This window comes from Hyla sarda, chromosome 11 (assembly GCF_029499605.1).
Source record: "Hyla sarda isolate aHylSar1 chromosome 11, aHylSar1.hap1, whole genome shotgun sequence".
Classification (NCBI taxonomy): Eukaryota; Metazoa; Chordata; class Amphibia; order Anura; family Hylidae; genus Hyla; species Hyla sarda.
Window position 1 is genome coordinate 52289965 of NC_079199.1, and position 22110 is coordinate 52312074.

General features: G+C 45.5%; 1 protein-coding gene across 7 annotated transcripts in view; it reads right to left on the bottom strand.

Moving 5' to 3' along the window:
* Positions 1-22110, bottom strand: part of KIF26A (kinesin family member 26A) — a 197033-nt gene that overhangs the window by 33035 nt on the left and 141888 nt on the right. For all 7 annotated transcript variants that reach the window (XM_056545564.1, XM_056545559.1, XM_056545566.1 and 4 more), the window contains exon 5: positions 14387-14570. In XM_056545564.1, the coding sequence (XP_056401539.1) occupies positions 14387-14570 (184 nt within the window). The remainder of the gene's footprint in view (positions 1-14386; positions 14571-22110) is intronic.

A 22110-nucleotide genomic window follows, 5' to 3' on the forward strand; every position in this document is an offset into this window, starting at 1 on the left:
TCACTAGGCTAGGGTTGTCATTGAGGACCACACCGTTTTATTCAAGCCTGCTGAATGACACTTGTGAATCCAGGATTCTGAATGAATAATGAGCAGATAGTCACCAGATATAAATGAAGTACACTACCTTCTACATTTGACAACTGTGCAGAAACACAGCATTAGAGGAAATTTAGTTTAATGGTCCCAGATTTGGTCCTCATCATGTCACTCATGAAATTAAAGTCCTTTTGCCAAGTGGCAGTTCATCATACCCCAATCCTATGTAAATCCTATGTAAAATACCCTTCTTTTAATGACTCTCTTAGTAAAGGGGTACTATCCAAAGAATAGGGGCTAAGATGTCTGATCACGGGGGTCCCACTGCGCCCATGCTGCACTCAGAACCCCTCCCATTAACATGAATGGAGGGGGCATGGCATGACATCATGAGAGGGGCGTGATGTCACGTCTCTGGCTGCCCAAACCCAGCATCCTAAACACACTGTTTAGAATGCCGGGTGCGGTACGGGTGCTGCATGGAGAGTGCGTAAGGTCCTAGCTGCAGATAGAGGATAAGATGGCTGTAGGCGGAGTACCCCTTTAATTTACTTTTTACATTTGGGGTATGTTGGGATACTGGCAAAAAGGCATTCTGATATGTACCCACAGCAGGCCGGTTGACTTTAATGGACCATACCGAATGTAGTCTACTGGTGACTATATTCAGTCTATTTCCCAAACATATACTTTTTTGTGCAGGACTCAAAAACATAATCTACTATGCATTTTAGGCCCCATTCACATCATATTTTTGAGGTACTAGATCAGTTTTCAACAGGTTATTTTACTAGACCAAACAAAGTCTACTAGGGAATACTATTTTTTTTTTTTTAAAGGCATTACATGTGTGGTAGCCTGTACACAAAAAGTATGCATTCAGTAAATTAACAAATTCAATAATAGACTATGCTTGGTTCCTAAATCTGAATACTTTTTTGCCAGTATCCTGATGTGTATCAACAATGTACATAGTGGTACAACCTGGTGTGAATGTAGTCTTACTATGGTACTAAATGACACAAAAACTCAAAGTTCCATCTCAATATGTGGAATTGTATTAAATTATGCTAAGGGAGCAGGGGCACATGGGCTACCAATGTCCCCACTCCCTGATTCAGCAATTCCCATCCGGATAAGGAGAACCTGCAAGGAAGCTTTCATGCATGTCCACCCCTCACATATGTGGTTGCAATTGGACAAATAAGGCATGGTTACTAAAGGTGGAATAGGGGCCCGCACTTAAAGAGGTACTCCACCCCTAGACATCATATCCCCTATCCAAAGGGGAAGTTTGCTCTGTGCACCGGATGTCTCGGGTGCCGCAGCCGAGATCGCGGGGGTCCCCGGTGGCAGGACCCCCGCGATCTTGGCTGCGGCACCTGAGACATTCGGTGCACAGAGCAAACTTTGCTCCGTGCCAGATAACTGGCAATGCGTGCCGGAGGCTCGTGAAGTCACAGCCACGCCCCCTCAATGCAAGTCTATGGGAGTGGGCGTGGCTGCCGTCACGCCCCCTCCCATAGACTTGCATTGAGGGAGCGTGGCCGTGACATCACGAGCCTCCGGCACTGCACCCTACCTAAACAAACGCCGGGTGAAGCAGGGAGATCGGGGGGGTCACCAGTGGCAGGACCCCTGCAATCAGACATCTTATCCCCTATCCTTTGGATAGGGGAGAAGATGTCTAGAGGCGGAGTACCCCTTTAAGTATCTACCAATTTTATTCCAGGTCTAGTATCAGAATACTGATGGGGCACACTGTTTCATGATACAATGCTTTAAATATAAAATAAGTTCTAAAAAAATAACATAGGAAATAGATTATAGTAACCCTGCCGAAGTGTACAGACCACCTGTGTGTGTACACCGAGGATCTTTGCTAAGATTAGTTGATGGAGCTGAAATGCTGCAGACAGTCTATTTATTCCATACATTCAGTACATAATTGCAGCTTTCTAAGCTAAATAATGCTAACCGAGCCGAGATAAATGGGGCCATCAACTCCCCTTTCACTGCTCTCACGTTTATTATTAGATTACGATGCCTAGGCAAGAAAGAAGAAATTTTTATATTGATCTCGACCTTTCCTCATCATTTCCATCAGCCCGGCTCCCTCCAGCATCCAGAGTATGGACATTCTGAGTACACATGTGTAATGTCAGCTTTTTAGATGTTCCTATGGATGTAGTTAATGCTGAGATCTCATCATATAAAGCAACTCTCAAAAGCAAAGTCAATGCTCCAAGGTCATTGGCATTATTCTAACTAGAGCTTTCAAGGGAAAAAGAAAAAAAACAATATGTAGACCATCCTTAACTATTTCATAGCCAAGAGGATTGTCAGCCCTGAGTCTATCAATTATGAAGTGTTTAATATGAACAAGTGCTGCAGCAAATCCTGCCCTCCAGTAGAAACCAATCAACATCGGCAGCATTCTCATGAATATTTCTCTATGATTTATGACTATCCACCATAGACATCACAAGCAAAAACACTTCTGAATATGGACTAAAAGCACTGGATTCAGACATTTCCTATCCTTAAGGCTCTTCAGCCTGGACATTCACTTCTACAATTATAAGGGACCTAAAACCAGTACCTGAACCAGAAGAGGTTGACATTTTCATGTAAATCACAATAGCTCCTTGTTTTAGGGTTAGATTCAGAGGCATATCTTGAAGCTTCTGTGACCCATTGCAAACTTGTAGCAGGTATGCCCACCTACCATGTGCCATACATAATACACCTGTCTTCTCGTGTCATACAGGGGCATTTAGGCCTCCTCTTGAACAATAACCCAGGTATGAACTCTGCCTCCACAACTCATATGGTTAAAGGGGCACTCCACTGGAAAACATATATATTTTTTTCTAATCAACTGGTGCCAGAAAGTTAAACAGATTTGTAAATTACTTCTATTAAAAAAATCTTAATCCTTCGAGTACTTATCAGCTGCTGTTATTATCCACAGGACCTAACAGGACCTGTAGTGACCTTTGACCATCTTAGCCACGCCCATTATGCGTTTTGGGCGCCTGTTCACTGTTACGCCTAGCGCTCCGGGTCCCCGCTCCTCCCCGGAGCGCTCACGGCGTCTTTCTCCCTGCAGCGCCCCGGTCAGTCCCGCTGACCGGGAGCGCTGCACTGTCATGGCCGTCGGGGATGCGATTCGCACAGCGGGACGCGCCCGCTCGCGAATCGCATCCCAGGTCACTTACCCGTCCCGGTCCCCTGCTGTCTTGTGCTGGCGCGCGCGGCTCCGCTCTCTAGGGCGCGCGCGCGCCAGCTCTCTGAGACTTAAAGGGCCAGTGCACCAATGATTGGTGCCTGGCCCAATTAGCTTAATTGGCTTCCATCTGCTCCCTGGCTATATCTGATCTCCTCCCTTGCACTCCCTTGCCGGATCTTGTTGCCCTTGTGCCTAGTGAAAGCGTTCCCTTGTGTGTTCCTAGCCTGTGTTCCAGACCTCCTGCCGTTGCCCCTGACTACGATCCTTGCTGCCTGCCCCGACCTTCTGCTACGTCCGACCTTGCTTTTGTCTACTCCCTTGTACCGCGCCTATCTTCAGCAGTCAGAGAGGTTGAGCCGTTGCTAGTGGATACGACCTGGTTACTACCGCCGCAGCAAGACCATCCCGCTTTGCGGCGGGCTCTGGTGAACACCAGTAGTAACTTAGAACCGGTCCACTAGCACGGTCCACGCCAATCCCTCTCTGGCACAGAGGATCCACCTCCTGCCAGCCGGCATCGTGACAGTAGATCCGGCCACAGCCTCAGTCCAGGCCTTCTTCGCTGAAGTCCGGAGTGTCTTCGAGGAGCCAGCCCGAGCTTCTTCTGCCGAGACTGCCCTGTTGAACCTGGTCCAGGGTAATTCTTCAGTGGGCGAGTACGCCATCCAATTTCGTACTCTTGCTTCCGAGTTATCATGGAATAACGAGGCTCTCTGCGCGACCTTTAAAAAAGGCCTATCCAGTCGCATCAAGGATGTGCTGGCCGCACGAGAGATTCCTGCCAACCTCCAAGAACTCATCCATTTGGCTACCCGCATTGACATGCGTTTTTCTGAGCGACACCAAGAGCTCCGCCAGGAAAAAGACTTAGATCTCTGGGCACCTCTCCCACAGCATCCTTTGCAGTCTACGCCTGGGCCTCCCGCCGAGGAGGCCATGCAAGTGGATCGGTCTCGCCTGACCCAGGAAGAGAGGAATCGCCGTAGGGAAGAAAATCTCTGTCTGTACTGTGCCAGTACCGAGCACTTCTTGGTGGATTGCCCTATCCGTCCTCCACGTCTGGGAAACGCACGCACGCACCCAGCTCACGTGGGTGTGGCGTCTCTTGGTTCTAAGTCTGCTTCTCCACGTCTCACGGTGCCCGTGCGGATTTCTTCTTCAGCCAACTCCTCCCTCTCAGCCCTGGCCTGCTTGGACTCTGGTGCCTCCGGGAATTTTATTTTGGAGTCTTTTGTGAATAAATTCCGCATCCCGGTGACCCGTCTCGTCAAGCCGCTCTACATTTCCGCGGTCAAGGGAGCCAGACAGGATTGCACTGTGCGTTACCGCACAGAACCCCTCCTGATGTGTATCGGACCCCATCGCGAAGTGATTGAGCTCTTCGTCCTACCCAACTGTACCTCTGAGGTCCTCCTCGGTCTGCCATGGCTCCGGCTTCATTCCCCCACCCTTGATTGGACCACCGGGGAGATCAAGAACTGGGACTCTGCCTGCCATAGGAAGTGCCTCTCCCCCCCTCCCAGTCCCGTCAGGCAAGCCTCTGTGCCTCCTCATGGCTCCCGTCCTTGTGTCACCCTGCCCCGTGCCAAGCTTCACCCTCTGCCCTCCCTCCCCATTCCAACTCCTGCTGTACTGCCTGCCGTTGAGGAAACGCTCCATTCTTTCCCGGTGTCCTCATCCCAGGGGAGGCAGTTACCGGACAAAAAAAAGGGGAGACCTAAGGGGGGGGGTACTGTTACGCCTAGCGCTCCGGGTCCCCGCTCCTCCCCGGAGCGCTCACGGCGTCTTTCTCCCTGCAGCGCCCCGGTCAGTCCCGCTGACCGGGAGCGCTGCACTGTCATGGCCGTCGGGGATGCGATTCGCCCGCTCGCGAATCGCATCCCAGGTCACTTACCCGTCCCGGTCCCCTGCTGTCTTGTGCTGGCGCGCGCGGCTCCACTCTCTAGGGCGCGCGCGCGCCAGCTCTCTGAGACTTAAAGGGCCAGTGCACCAATGATTGGTGCCTGGCCCAATTAGCTTAATTGGCTTCCATCTGCTCCCTGGCTATATCTGATCTCCTCCCTTGCACTCCCTTGCCGGATCTTGTTGCCCTTGTGCCTAGTGAAAGCGTTCCCTTGTGTGTTCCTAGCCTGTGTTCCAGACCTCCTGCCGTTGCCCCTGACTACGATCCTTGCTGCCTGCCCCGACCTTCTGCTACGTCCGACCTTGCTTTTGTCTACTCCCTTGTACCGCGCCTATCTTCAGCAGTCAGAGAGGTTGAGCCGTTGCTAGTGGATACAACCTGGTTACTACCGCCGCAGCAAGACCATCCCGCTTTGCGGCGGGCTCTGGTGAACACCAGTAGTAACTTAGAACCGGTCCACTAGCACGGTCCACGCCAATCCCTCTCTGGCACAGAGGATCCACCTCCTGCCAGCCGGCATCGTGACATTCACATTGTATTTAAACTGGCCATGTATCTAGTGCATGTTAAGTTCATCTGAGGAAGATCATATTTTTCATCCCATATTTGTTATTTTCTAATAAACATGATCCCTGCAAGGATCTTTCACCTACTACTCGTGCCTCTGGTGTTTTGAGCTAGCAGCACCTGGAAACAGTTGGTCCTTTTTCTCTACTACTTCGCATGATCCACAGGAAGTTCTTTTCTTTTTGAATTTTCTTTCTGCCTGACCACAGTGCTCTCTGCTGACACCTCTGTCAGGAACTGTCCAGAGCAGGTTTTCTATGGGGATTTTCTCTTGCTCTGGACAGTTCCTAAAATGGACAGAGGTGTCAGCAGAGAGCACTGTGGTCAGACAGAAAGGAAATTCAAAAATAAAATAACTTCCTGTGGATCATAACAGCAGCTGATAAGTACTGGAAGGATTAAGATTTTTTAATAGAAGTCATTTACAAATCTGTTTAACTTTCTGACACCAGTTGATTTAAAATAAAATGTTTTCCAGTGGAGTACCCCTTTATGCCCCTGGTTAGAGTACAAAATTACTATAGTAGTTTAGTAACCTGAAGGTCTAAAGGTGCCATACATTGTCAATAACTGTTGGCCGACCTCACCATACACATGAATAATGGCATGCCCAAATGTTCATGTTTCCTTTATGGGAGAGATAAGGTGCAGACAAACAGTTTTGGTGGTTTATCTAGTGGTTTATTTCTCCAAGAATAATAGGGCTGGGTGGTAAAAATCCAACATGTCTGACCCTTCTCTCTCTGAGATTGATGGAGAGTCAGTAGGCTACCTATACCATACACAGTCATCCGAACCCACCGGCAGATTAAGCTGACTGTATTTTAAAGGGGTACTCTGCCTCAAGACATCTTATCCTCTATCCAAAGGATAGGGAATAAGATGTCTGATCACGCGATCATACATGTTATCCCCTGTTCCTTGGATAGAGGATAAGATGTTTAGGGGCTTGCGGGCACCTTAAGGACACCACGCAAACATTTTGATTTTCAAAACAGAGCGTGGTTCTCCACTCTGGACAATCCCCCCAGTTTGGAAGCCTGCTCACCTCAGAGAAAATGGGGAACAAGCATCACACAGTGCATGGCCCTTTATTATGCTGTGTTAGGGAATTCAAGTAATAGAACAGATAGTTTAGTTGTTTTGTGTGTGTGTGTGTGTGTATATATATATCTATATATATATATATATATATATATATAGAGAGAGAGAGAGAGAGAGAGAGAGATGGATAGATAGATAGAGAGATAGATAGATAGATACAAGAAGATTGACTGCAGCACACCAGCATATCCAATAAAAGTTATAGCTTTATTCCATAGGTACAATGACTACGTTTCTGTGGTCTCACACCACCATTGGACTTGACATTGGTGGTGCGAGACAACAGAAACATAGTCATTGTACCTATAGAATAAAGCTACAACTTTCATTGGATACACTGGTGTGCTGCAGTCAATCTTCTTGTACCTACGTTGTTGCACCCCTGTACCCTAGCTGCCCTGTCCGGCAGACTCCATCCAGTGACCCCTGGCCAACCCCCCCCCCCCCCCCCCTGCACCTGTGCCTTTTATAGTATTTCTATGCTTGTTATATAATGTAATGTACATAAGTGGTGTTATGCCTTTAAGTAATGTGTCATGGGATTGTAACCAGGGAAGGTGCCAGTAACCATGTGTCCTACAGGGTGACCTATGGGACCTCTCCAGAGTCTTCCCCATATAATCCCTGGGTGGAGCCTCTTCAGTCTCTTGAAGTCATTGCTGAGCTTCAGTGAGGTCGAGTCCTAGGTGTGTGTCTGGAGTCCAGAGGAGGCAAAAGTCTACCACACAGCCACGCATCCACAAGTACACTACCCCCCAGGTCCAAGTAAAAACCTGGTAAGCTACAGACGGGGTAAAGTCTGTCATAGTAAGTCTCAGTCAAGTCACTCCAAGTCAAGTCTGTCTCAAGTCAGCGTGGTCCTGCATCAAATTGTCCAAGTCCACTATAAGTCCCAGCAAGCCCTGTGGTCGCTGAAGTCACTGGTCACCTCTGTGGGACTAGCCAAGCTGTATAGACTGTTTCATCTGTCTGACTCAGTAAAGCTGCCGAGGTTCGGTAACTTGGTGTCAGAGTCATTATTTGCCCCTGTGCCTAGCCCAGGATCCAGCGGTATACCTTTCGGGTGGTGTAGAGGATAAACCATGCCCTGGTGTCACGAACACAAGGGGTTAATGCCACCCATCTGCCCTCATCACATCCTCACCAAATACGTATACTTACTTCCAGACTCTACCACTATGACCAGATTACATGTTGTAGTTTATTTTTTATTTTTTTATAAGATCACTTTTAGGTGACGTTCTACTTTAAAGGGGTCATCCAACTTAACAAACCAAAAAAAAAAAAAAAAAATTTTCATGAACATGAAATAAAAACCGATTCCTCCTTTGTAAAAAAAAAAAAAAAAGATCCACTATGTGATATATATCTCATGACATTGAAATATCAGATATCAGTGTTTTCCAAACAAGGTGTCTCATGCTATTGCAAAACTACAACTCCCAGCATGCCCGGACAGCCAAAGGCTGTCCGGGCATGCTGGGAGTTGTAGTTTTGCAACAAATGAAGACACACTGTTTAGAAAACACTGATATAAACTGAGCTCAGCTACATCTTTACATAACAGTACTCATCATAGTACTAAACAAAAAACTTAGGAGGAGACATAACTAATAGAATACTAATTCCAGAACACAGCTACTCTCATTATTTTACTTTTCTGGTTCCGTTACTTGTTCATGTCCTCTAAGACGGCTAGCTTTAAGATGTTGTCTTCGGCTCACACATCCCCGGTCCCCAATGAGGCTTCTTCATTACTTTGCTGCAGCATCAATCTAATTAGGGATGTCTATGCTCGGTGCCAATATGTTCCATTCCATATAATTTAAAGTGACAGATATGCATAACCCTTACGAAATTGGTTTATGGAAGATATTTCATACAAGCTGTTTATTTGCCGGCATGACCCGCAGCTGGCAGTTTTATCCGCTAAGCTACGACATGATCTTATTGTACACTCTCATTATGAAGACCGGGCACCGGCAGGATAAGGAGATGTGTAACTTAATAAGATTTCAATATCTATGGGTATAGGAGTCTGGTCAATGCCAGAGTGGCAGCTTTGTATTTACTCTACTGAATAACAATTGGCCAACACCATGCAGCTAGCGAGCAGAATCTAGTCTCCCCAAAGATGGCAATGCCAATCTGTTGTGACAATAGAGAAATACATTATACAACGCACGTCCTGCATTATAACCGAGGCTTAATGCACCAGTGATCCTGCTTATTTCCCTTTTATTTATATATTTGTCTTGCACGATACTGATGTTGCTGAATTGCTGGAGAGCAAACAACATCCAATTAGTAAAAGACTAATGTAAATTGGTCAGGAACACAAACAGGAGCGGATCATAAAATGGGCAACAAAAATGAAACCGATAACCAGATGATACATTACGGTAAGGAGCTTCATTTAAAGACAGGGTCCAATCAGGGCAAGATACATTCCTTCTGATCACTGGTGGGGGGTGGGTGGGGGGTGGGGGTGGGGTTGTCCATCCGCATCTCATTGAAGTCATCAACTTTATATTTTTACATAGTCTGACCCCCATCATTGTAGCAAATTGAAAATAGCTCACCCAGATAGGAACACCACCTATGTGCGGACCCGCCGGACCCACCTCCGGCTTCTCAAGCAGCAATCTCGAAAAAAGGAAAGATGTCCAGCATTCGGGTGCAGTACAACAGGGTATAACTTTATTTAGGCTTGCACATACACGATTAAAATACTCTGACGTGTTTCTTGCTTTCGCGCTTAGTTATAGCGCTCTATGACTAAGCGCAAAAGCGTGAAACACGTCAGAGTATTTTAATCATGTATGTGCAAGCCTAAATAAAGTTATACCCTGTTGGACTTCACCCGAATGCTGGACATCTTTCATTTTTTCGAGACACCATCATCGGGGTCAGCTGAGCATGCAAGTACTCTGAACTGGTGGAGAGGATAAACCTGCTGCCGTACACCTCTGAGGGTGACATCTCCCTGCGGACGAAAGCATCAGGCATGTTGACATCCAACATTCCCAAGAGGTCTCTACACTGAACTGGTAGAGGGGAGAAAGCAGCTGGCGGATACCTTTTGGGGGTGACTTCTCTTCCTGCAGACAAAGGGATTGGGCATGTTGGCACCCAAAGGTCTTATGCTGAACTGGTAGAGGAAAGAAAGATGCTGCCAGACACCTCTTGGGGAGACATCTCCCTTAAACAAAGGGATGGGGCATATAGACACCCAACATACCCAAGAGGTCTCTACTCTGAACTGGTAGAACTAATAAAAGTTTGATTTTAATAAGGCGTTGCGACCCCTGACTTTGGTTTGACGTTTGCCTGCTTTAGGGCACCATTTCTACATTCAGAGTTGGGAGATGGCATACTAACATTAGATAGTTGGCTTAAACCACACAAATAGGCAGGTTCAGCTTTATTCTAATGTTTATGTTTTATTTTTGTATTTATTTATTTATTATGTATTTAATTTAAAACATTTGTTCCTTGTTCTTTGTTGTTTTCAACAATATTACAATGTTGGACAAGGCTGACAGCAGAAAGCCCTGTTGCTGAAAACCCTCAGAGATCAGCTGTAATCTGTGGAGGAACCTTAAAAGGGGTACACTGCAGGGAAAACAGGTTCAACAGATTTGTAAATTACTTTTATTTAAAAATCTTAATCCTTCCAGTACTTATCAACTGCTGTATGTTTCAGAGGAAGTTGTGTAGTTCTTTTGAGTCTCACCACAGTGCTCTGTGCTGCCACATCTGTCCGTGTCAGGAACTGTCCAGAGCAGGAGCAAGTCCACATAGCAAACCTCTCCTCCTCTGGACGGTTTCTGACACGAACAGAGGTGTCAGCAGAGAGCACTGTGGTCAGACTGGGAAGAACTACACAACTTCCTCTGTAGCATACAGCAGCTGATAACTACTGGGAGGATTAAGATTTTTAAATAGACATAATTTATAAATCTGTATAACTTTCTGTCACCAGTTTTTTAAAACATTTAGATTGTGAAACATTTTTTTTACACCAGAGTAAGTGTTTCATTTCTCTGTATTGCCACCACAGGTGAAAGTGAGTATTATATGGTGCTCAGTGGGCTGTCCATATGATGCATGGACATGCAAGGTCCTCCAAAGTTAAACTTTCTAGTACAGTAGTGTTTCCCCATCATTGTGCTTACAGTTGTTGCAAAACTGCAACTTCCAGCATATCCAGACAGCCAACGAGTTGTAGTTTTGCAACACCTGGAGACACACAGGTTGGGAAACACTACTCTCCTCCCTGTTGTTAAGCTGTATACACACAACAGTAGAAGATCTAGAATGAAGGACAAATGATCTGAAAGGTGGGCAAAATCTCAAGCACTAATTCTCTATGCCTTATTGAGGCCTACAGGCTGCATATTCATCATAACTATGTCATCCACATCAATGCAATACAAAAGGTTATCATAAAAAAAAGCCTTAGAAATATCTATCCAAATGGCGCATTTAATTATGTGAGCGACCCTCACTAAACGCAGACTTTTAGATGTTTCTTCTAAAGCATCTCGAGAAAATGACAAGCACTTCAAACTTGTTTCTTAAAGTGTTTTGAAGAATTAAGTGAATAGAGCTCCTCTTAGGTTAAAAAATATACACATGTAAATGTGACATACAAATACCTCCGCCGCTCAGAAAGTAGTCAGGAAATGCCAAATTAAGATGCTCGGCAGCGTCTTCAGCGAAAAGATGTCTTTTTAATGCCACCGGATGATAAATTACCTTAAGTAGCACATTAATGTCAGAGATTGACTGTAATCCAACTTCTTCTCGGTGTCATCATAAAATGGCTTTCAGACATCATTTGTACTATTTCAACATTAAATTTAATAACTTCCATAGAGACGGCAGGAAAAAAAATACAGTTAAAAGAGGCTTGCAGCATTGGCTCATTGCTTTTGAAGGGTGAGTTTAGCTAAGTGGATGGTACTGTCTGATGTTTCCAACACATTAATACACGGAATGGATAATTTCCTCTATTATGTTTATGAATGCGGGCACGATTTGGCAAATATTGAGAAGGTCTAATCCGGTATAATCTGAGGAGCACATGATTTAAGAGACCTAAAATTATGGGAGGTGTCATCACTGTTAACATCAGCAGACATGAAGGACTTAGCCAATAGCTAGGTATTTCATGCTGTCAGTATACAGTGCCCGTGAGGTACACGGCAAAATTGGACATTTGGGCAACATGGCAGTGCTTATGGGGCCCATTACCAGAGGACCACTACAACCCATTAAAGTGTACCTGTCATTTAAAGAAACTTTTTACATAATGTAGATAATAATATTATACATTTATTTGTAATAAAAATCCTGGCTTGTACCTACAGCTATGACCTGTGTGTGTGAAGACAAAATACAGGAACTGTGGGCGAACAAGCAGGGCTCTGTACACTGATGACAAGCAGGGCTCTGTACACTGAAGACAAGCAGGGCTCTGTACACTGAGGACAAGCAGGGCTCTGTACACTGATGACAAGCAGGGCTATGTACACTGAGGACAAGCAGGGCACTGTACACTGAGGACAAGCAGGGCTCTGTACACTGAGGACAAGCAGGGCTCTGTGCACTGATGACAAGCAGGGCTCTGTACACTGTGGACAAGCAGGGCTCTGTACACTGAGGACAAGCAGGGCTCTGTGCACTGAGGACAAGCAGGGCTCTGTACACTGAGGACAAGCAGGGCTCTGTACACTGAGGACAAGCAGGGCTCTGTACACTGAGGACAAGCATGGCTCTGTGCACTGAGGACAAGCAGGGCTCTGTAAACTGAGGAGAAGCATGGCTCTGTGCACTGAGGACAAGTGGGGCTCTGTACACTGATGACAAGCAGGGCTCTGTACACTGAGGACAAGCAGGGCTCTGTACACTGAGGACAAGCATGGCTCTGTACACCAAGAACAAGCAGGGCTCTGTGCACTGATGACAAGCAGGGCTCTGTACACTGATGACAAGCAGGGCTCTGTACACTGAGGACAAGCAGGGCTCTGTACACTGAGGACAACCAGGGCTCTGTACACTGAGGACAGGCAGGGCTCTATACACTGATGACAAGAAGGGCTCTGTACACTGAGGACAAGCAAGGCTCTGTACACTGAGGACAAGCAGGGCTCTGTACACTGAGGACAGGCAGGGCTCTGTACACTGAGGACAAGCAGGGCTCTGTGCACTGAGGACAAGCAGGGCTCTGTACAATGAGGACAAGCAGGGCTCTGTACACTGATGACAAGCAGGGCTCTGTACACTGCGGACAAGCAGGGCTCTGTACACTGAGGACAAGCAGGGCTCTGTACACTGAGGACAAGCAGGGCTCTGTACACTGAGGACAAGCAGGGCTCTGTACACTGAGGACAAGCAGGGCTCTGTACACTGAGGACAAGCAGGGCTCTGTACACTGAGGACAAGCAGGGCTCTGTACACTGAGGACAAGCAGGGCTCTGTACACTGAGGACAAGCAGGGCTCTGTACACTGAAGCTCAGTAACATGCCACCGGCTCACACAGCTGGCTGATTGACAAACCAGAGGCGTGCACAGAGACACACAGGCAATTGCTGCAGAGACAGGATTTTTTCACCCAAAAATATACACATTTTTAAACCAATGTATATTGTAAAAATGCATAAAATGTTATTATCTAGATTATAGAAAAAGGTTTCACAAACGACAGGTGCACTCTAACCAAATAGGCCAAGTTCACATATGTATGTCCATCTGGAGACATCTAGGATGGGAACATCACATGCAACAAGCTGGATCTGTTGCACTTGGCATCCCATCTGGTGCCCCAAAAGTTCATTGGGGCATGGTGCCAGACCTATGGAGGATCTATCAGATGTCCTCTGACAATGTTGCATTATATAAAAAAAAAAATGAATGCTAAATATTTTTTAACAGCACAACCACACCAGATAGCAACTATTGTGGATCACTGGACATATGTGAACCCGATCTTACGGCACTCACAGGAAAGGAAGTGATAACTGCTCCTGGAACGCATTTTGTTAACCTTAACTCAGAATGGAGGGGGGAGGTAAGCCACTGTCAGTCTCCTCTGGCGGAGACATGGATATTTTATGAGGAGCTGCACCTAGGTAGCCATGTAGTACTGCATGGTGGTTATTCAAATAAATGCCCAGCCATGTAATACATAGACAAAGTCAAATTTGTCAGAGCAGGGGCTGCCGATACTTACTGGGTCTACATTCTGATAAAAGGGGACCACTATGTATACTTTGCTAACAGTCCCAATTTTGACAGGACTATCCCACAAAATATACCAACAGGCGACAATCATTTAATTTTTGTACAAAACTGGTCATACTGAGCGGCAATCCTGAGCGTTCTTGGGACTTGGCTTAAATTTCCTGAAGCAGGCTTCAAAAATGTTGGGGTAACTATGTCCAATAATGCCCATAGGCCCTATTAATATTGATTCTTAATCCTTTTTCATAATCTCTGGACGTGCCGAAATGGTCATATTGGAGACATTTCCTACCTTTCCCATGCCGGGGTTGTCCTTGATTTTGGAGACGGCTCTCATTAAACATGGTGGTGCTGGAGGAGGACATAACTGGAGAATGCCACTGAAGTTGGTTGAGTAGGTGGAATACTCCCGGGAGTGAGGAAGAGGAGGGTGATACTTCTTGCGCTTTGATGACAAGTTAAGCTTCTGAGCGGCTCTGAAAACAAAGTAAAAAGGAAAGAAGTCTTATTACTGTGAACACCCGGCACCATTCAGGCCATCAAAACAGATGTTCGTTGTCATTTCTGCCTGTTTAACAAATCAAGTCATTTCATCCTAATCACATTTCATAAGAACATATCACCAGGAGACTCATAGACAAAACTGTGCGCGGAGAAAGAACCGGCAACTTACTGATTTAATCTGTCCCCCAGCAGAATTTCAATTATTGCATAACTTTTTATCCAACAGCTTGACAGCTGAGTCCAGGACTTTGGAAATCTCATTGATATCGTAAAAAATGCTTGAATGGTTCCCCAGCCACACTTTGGACCAGATGGGTTTCCTACAGCCAGCAGTTAAGAAGATATTGCAAGCTACTCTAATATCTTATCAATATGATGAAACTACATTCCCATTCATAATACAGGAACACCAGGACAAATTAAAATTCTTAACCAGGCAGATTTTCCATTTTTCTTTAAAGCGATTTGTGTCAAGTTTAGAGATTATTACTATCCCACTTATATATTTTCTAGAAAATAGGTGTGAGGAGAAAATTTCGATTCTATAACCCTAGACTATTGCAAGTGCATGTACATAGGGGAGATTACTCACAGGCCATCACTACCTAAGCATCATCATCACCTTGTTCATTTCAGGCCTTACCAGACACTCCTAGCCACAAAATATAAGAGTCTGAAAAGTATAACTCTAATAATATAAAAGTATTAAAGGGGTACTCCGGTGAAAAACTTGTTTTTCTTTTTTAAATCAACTGGTGCCAGAAAGTTAAACAGATTTGTAAATTACTTCAATTAAAAAATCTTAATCCTTCCTGTACTTATTAGCTGCTGAATACTACAGCGGAAATTCTTTTTTTTTTTTTTTTTTTTTTTTTTAAACACAGAGCTGTCTGCTGACATCACGAGCACAGTGCTCTCTGCTGACATCTCTGTCCATTTTAAGAACTGTCCAGAACAGCATATGTTTGCTAAGGGGATTTCCTTTTACTCTGGACAGTTCCTAAAATGGACAGAGATGTCAGCAGAGAGCACTGTGCTCATGATGTCAGCAGAGAGCTCTGTGTTTCAAACGGAAAATAATTTCCACTGTAGTATTCAGCAGCTAATAAGTACAGGAAGGATTAATAATTTTTAATAGAAGTAATTTACAAATCTGTTTAACTTTTTGGCACCAGTTGATAAAAAAAAAAAAAGTTTTTCACCGGATTACCTCTTTAACTTCTGAGGGCCCATTCCGAGGTAACTGAGAGCCCACCCCAAGGATTCTGATGTCCACCTGGAGGGTACTGAGGGTTTACCTTGAGGATACCAAAGGCCCATTAAAAAAATTCTGAGGGCCACCTAAAGGATAATGAGTGCCCACTCTGTCAGTACTGAGGGCCCAACCCCAGGATTCTGAGGGCAACTCTGTGAGTACTAAGGGCCCACCCTGAGGATTCTAAGGGCCCACACTGCATTTTACAATAAATGGGCATGTCTACATTCAGCCAACAGCTATCTTTCCTAATCCAACCATACACATTCACACTCAGCATGTATTCTAAATAGAAAGGAGGGGGGGGGAGCCTCCTCAGTGACTTAGCTCCTTGAGAACAAAAGAATTAGGCAGTTAAAATCCAACGTGCCCAATCCTTCTCTATACTACAGGCGAAGAGTTAGGAGGTACTATGCACAGGAGATGGTCAGCTGGTATCGATAAAATTGGTGGATTTGGTTGACTCATATCTGCTTTAGAACTTGCTTGAAATCCCTAAACTTGAGTGCCTCTGATTGAGAACGGTAACGCATGTTGGACTGTAAATGTTATGGCCACAAGCCCATTGCCCTTGAATTGTGTAAAAGTCTGCACTGTATCCTTACTGCACCATCACTTCCGCAGATTGTCCTTATTGGATACCCCTGCCTTGCATAGGTGTTTACTCTTCTTTCTTTATACCAAATTTAAGATCAACAAATCGATTCTCCCAGTGTACATAATGGCTTGTGAACTGGCAAATTGACAATATCAGGTAGGCCAATTTTGCTAAAAAAATATATATTGACCATCTATAAATAACAACATTACTCAAGAGCGGAAGAAAATATTTTTCCAAATATGATTACGGTATCTAGACGGAGATCTGTCAGCGGCAAAGCGCTGTATTATTGATGGACTGAATTGAGCTGTTAAATATTTCATACTTAATGATCCAATTAGCAGATCCTGACTACATTGTTACCTAATCAATGACAAGTTGTCTACCCAAGTCATGTTATACATACATATGTGTGTAGGCCCAGATTCTATGCAAACAGGAATCAATTACTGCAGTTTCTACCTTTTTGTTGCACACTATATGAGCAGTTTTCTTTCCCATGCTCTTAGAGGCATGTTGGAGACTAGAAGACACGTATCTTCAATATATAATCAGTAAAATGTAGCAGAGAAGCTGATGAGATAATTACATCTCCAAAAGATTCAGCTGGGAAAATCCCCAGTGGAAAGATGGGAAAGAGATAGATGCAGCATTTCAATACTCAGAATGTTCCACTAGATAACTTTTGCCATTAATGGGAATATTGCATTGGGCCAATATGTGCAGGTTTCATTTGTATACATACATAAGAAGTAAGATGGGCTGAGAGGATGTTAGCACTTGCTTTTTGGCTCATCTGCTCTAAACGAAACATGAAATTAGAGACGATATTAAGCAAATACCAAGCGTTTTCTAAAGTGTCACCGTGGTAATCTGTGTATCATAAGAAGCTACATTAAACTGACATTATATAGTGCTATGAGCATCCTGAGGGTAAGAGAAAATATAAAAAATCAATCAAAACAAACATATTTTATACTTAAATAGTAAGAAATTTGTAAGCAAATTACAGGAAAAGATTGCCTATTTGAAGAGATGGCAGTAAAGGCCTTCAGGGTGAAATCACATAGGATGGAATTGCTGTGGATGACGCTGCGGAAATTCCGACAAAAATGGAAATGTGCCCTAAATCTGCATCATATTGTAGAGATCTTGGTGCAGACTTGCAGTGGCTGATTTCCCATGAAACTGCAGATTTTGCTGCATGCAGATCTAATGACCCAAACGGGCACATGTCAAATCCGTGGTCAGGCCGGGGCTTATGGTGAAGTATGCGTGTGTGAAACCGGAAAAAGGTTGCTTACAGATTTTATGGCAGATTTTGACTTGACTTATATATCAAATCACTTTATTAGATGTGAAGCTTAGAGGGTCCGATCCGTTTTTTGTATATTTTGTATATTTTAACTTCCCCATGGAAGTCAATTAAGAAAATAAACCCAAAACATGAACTGACCGAATATTTATGCACTGCAGGCATGAGATTTATTTGAATCCACATGGCTAAAATTGTAACTAGCTGTGGATTTTCTGTGCACAAATCTGGCATTTACTATAAAGGTCCCTAAACACAACACACCATATTCAGCAGATCTGGTTGACCATCTCATGTTATTGGAGGCCTACCAACCGTTACATACAACTGCCCAATTTTTCTCTTCCCTGACATCATCTGCTGGGGAAGAAATAAATCAGGCATGTTGTATGTCACCCACCCATCCCTGGGTACTCAAAAATTAACTTACCTTCAGAGGAGTCTGGCAGCACCTTATCTCCCCTCTCTACTTTCAGAACACAGCCAAACCAAGCATTCATATGTATGGTGGAATCAGGAGTGAAAGCTGTTTGCCGCACAAGTGTTTGGCCAACAGCTAGCTCATGTTTACGGACAGCTTTAGGAAGGGAACCATTAAAGGGGTATTCCAGGTTTATACATCTTATCCCATAAACAAAGCATAGAGGATAAGATGTATGATCGCAGGGGTCCCACCATTGAGGTCCCCTGCGATCTTGGTGCAGCACCAGCATTCTGTGCAGGGCGCTGCCTCTGAGACAGGGACATGATGTCATGGCCATGCCCCCTTGTGAAGTCACGCCACACCCCCTCCATTCATGTCCATGGGAGGGGGCGTGACAGCTTGACATTACGGGGGGCATGGCCGAGACATCACATCCCCGTCTCGGAGGCAGCCCCCGGCATTCCCATAGACATGAGTGGAAGGGGTGTGGCGTGATGTCACAAGGAGGCATGGCCGTGACGTCACATCCCCGTCTTGGAGGCAGCCCCCGGCATTCCCATAGACATGAGTGGAGGGGGCGTGATGTCACAAGGAGTCATGGCCGTGACGTCACATCCCCGTCTTGGAGGCAGCACCTGGCACAGAATGCTGGGGCTGCAATGAGATCGCGGGACCCCTGCAATCATACATCTTATCCCCTATATTTTGGATAGGGGATAAGATGTATAAACCTGGAATTCCCCTTTAAGAAGAGAAAATTTGGCCTGAAATTTAAAGGTATCTGTGGCATGTAAAGTTATGTGCACACATGGTTATTTAAGGAATGTATTTTGAAGAGTAACATGTCTATTATACACTCCAAAAGATGTCCATTTACTATAATTCCCAATAAATTACACTGAACTCAGACCAGTTCACATGTACGTTTGACATGTACACATGGACAATGAAGGCACCGACGCCAAGTTACAGACAACAGTAGCTTTACTGAGGGTAAACAGTTGGAACAGTCTACACAGTACAGCCAGGGCCCATGGAGGTGACCAATGACACAGAGACCTTGCAGGCTTGCTGGGACTTGTAGTTGGATGGAGAATTTAGTGCAGGCCACGCTGGGTAGACAGATGACTTGACTGACTTGTGACTGACAGGACGGTGACTTTATCTTACTTGCACTTGACTTGTGGCTGCAGGACTTGACTTGAGGCCTCCACTACTCTGGACACACACTCTAGGCACGACTTTACTGGACCTCAGCACTGGACCTCTCTCAAAGAGAGAGAAGCTAGCTCCACCAAGGGCTTATATCAGGGAGACTAACAAGAAGCCCATAGGTCACCTTTGGGGTCAGCTAGTCACTGGTACCTCCTGGGTAACAATCACATGGTAAATTTTATAAAGGCATAACACATCTTTTAATATACACCATATATACAAATGGGGAAACAACTATAGGGGGCCCTCGGGACACTGAGGGACACTGCCTGACAGGGCAGGAAAGGTACAGGGCAACACCATCCCATACTGGGTTACCACAAACTCCCCCTCTTAATTACAGTCGCCCTCAATGCCAAGTCCTGGAGGGCAGAGTAATGAAGTGACCACTGGGGCCAATGACAGTTCCTGGGGAATTTTTTTTAACACAATGTCCTTTCCAGGTCTGATAACAAACAGAAATGAGTCCATGTAGCATGGTGAATGTCCATACATGCTCTTGAACATATACGAGAACATTTGACCTTGTAATGGAGTTCTTGACAACAATATGCATAACAATTATCAAAGACTTTTCGGATTGGGCTGCCGGAGGCTATCTACCCAATGCCTTGGCTACTGGGGTCCCTTGGTTTAACACACACCCCCAGAACTATATAAATATTATTCTAGACATTAATGTTACCTTTACATTTGGTTTCCTCTGTCACTGTATGTGTTTTGTATAGCTATCAGGAATACCTTATGGCCAGTAAAGTATCCTGCACACTTGGACATGAGAAAACATTAGACATGGTTACTATAGACATCTGGATCTATTGACTGGGTGATCAAATAATGCTACAGTCCTAACTTATATATGTTTACATGGATGTGGACTACTTTTACCATATGACTGGACTATGCGTGGTACATAACTTTTACATGTTTTAATGTGAGTTAATCTTTGTTCCTTGCTGGGAGTTGTCCTTGGGTTGACCAATGGGACCTACGCAACACCACTTCTGGAGAGTCTGGAACACCGGTGTCTTCTGGAGCTCTTGGTACAGCTGGAACTGTGACTGGGTCTTCCTCAGCGAATTTGAGAGTTGGTACAGGGTCTGGACTGTGTGCTGGAGAGACTAGTGACAGAGTTGGTGCTCTGCAAACTGGTGTATAGACTGGAGCCAACGGTGACAGGACTGGAGCTGGAGTAGAAATTAATGTTGGTAGAACAAACCCCGAAGCTGGTGAGACACAGAAGACAGCAGGCTGACTTGGGGAAAACATAGGGAAGTCCATAGATGGATGAATCCCCTCGCCTGGGACGTACTCTTTTGTAGGTCTGACAGCTGGAGAAGATGAAGGGGCACTGTCGCCTGGTTGATCTGGAAAGCTGGGTTTCGACATCTGGTTGGATTTTGAGTTTGTTGTTGCTTTAAGAAGAATGAGGTGCTTTCCGTTTTAAGATAATTGCTGAAGTGCTGCAGCGGCTTGGACTTGGCTAAAAAGGGTACTATAATGGATGCTCCCCCTCTATTTTGCAGGTACCCAGAAGTAATTTGTCGTGCGACCAGACTTATGGACACTAGTGGGTTAATGCTGAAAGCTACCGGCACCGGGGACTTGTTGCTGATAATTGGTGTTTGCAGAGTCTACTCTGCAGTGGGTTCTTGAAAGAAGGAAGAGGAGCCGGGCGCAGCCGCCAGAACCTCCAATTTGGCTGCCCCGAGGGAACTTCCTGTTTTGGTCTAGTCGGCACAGTCCTCCCCTGTACAACACAGAGCGGGTCTTTGGTTCCTCCTCGCTGTGCTAAAGAGGCGTGACCGCTGGGGACTGATGGGGCGGAGCTGCCACCGTTCGCGCGTGAGGCAAGCACCTGACCAAATTAAACCTTTCAGGTACTGACTCTTTATACTCTACAATGGCAAACACCAGTCTTTTCTTCACCTCCCCCTCTATTTCACAAGTGCCTCGGGTAAAACACTTTCCACTGACAAAGTCCCGTACACTTTCTGGTGCAAACTTTATTCGCAACGGCATGCGATTCTTGCAGACAATACTGGCCACAGTTCAGACTAGGCGGGAGGACTTTTGGCATAAGGCACACACCCATATCCTGTTAGTGATGCCAAAAGTTGGGGTATGGTGAGGTGTGAGGTGCAGGGCAGATGTTGTTACCCTAGGGGCAGATGGTATCCCCTTGTAACCCCTTTAACCCCTTGTGTTCGTGACGCTAGGGCATTGTTTTGCCTTAACCACCCGAAGGTATACCACTGGATCCTGGGCTAGGCACGGGGGACAATGAAGACACCGACGCCAAGTTACGGACAGCGGTAGCCTTGCTGAGGGTAGACAGTTGGAACAGTCTATGCAGCACAGCCAGGGCCCATGGAGGTGACCAGTCACACAGAGACCTTGCAGGCTTGCTGGGACTTGTAGTTGGACGGAGAATTTAGTGCAGGCCACGCTGGGTAGACAGATGACTTGACTTGACTGACTTGTGACTGACAGGACAGTGACTTTATCTCACTAGTACTTGACTTGTGGCTGCAGGACTTGATTTGAGGCCCCCACTACTCTGGACACACACACTAGGCACGACTTGACTGGACCTCAGCAGGAAACAAGAGCAGAGCTCAAAGAGAGAGAAGCTAGCTTCACCCAGGGCTTATATGGGGAGACTAGCAGGGAGCCCGTATGTCACCTTTGGGGTCAGCTGG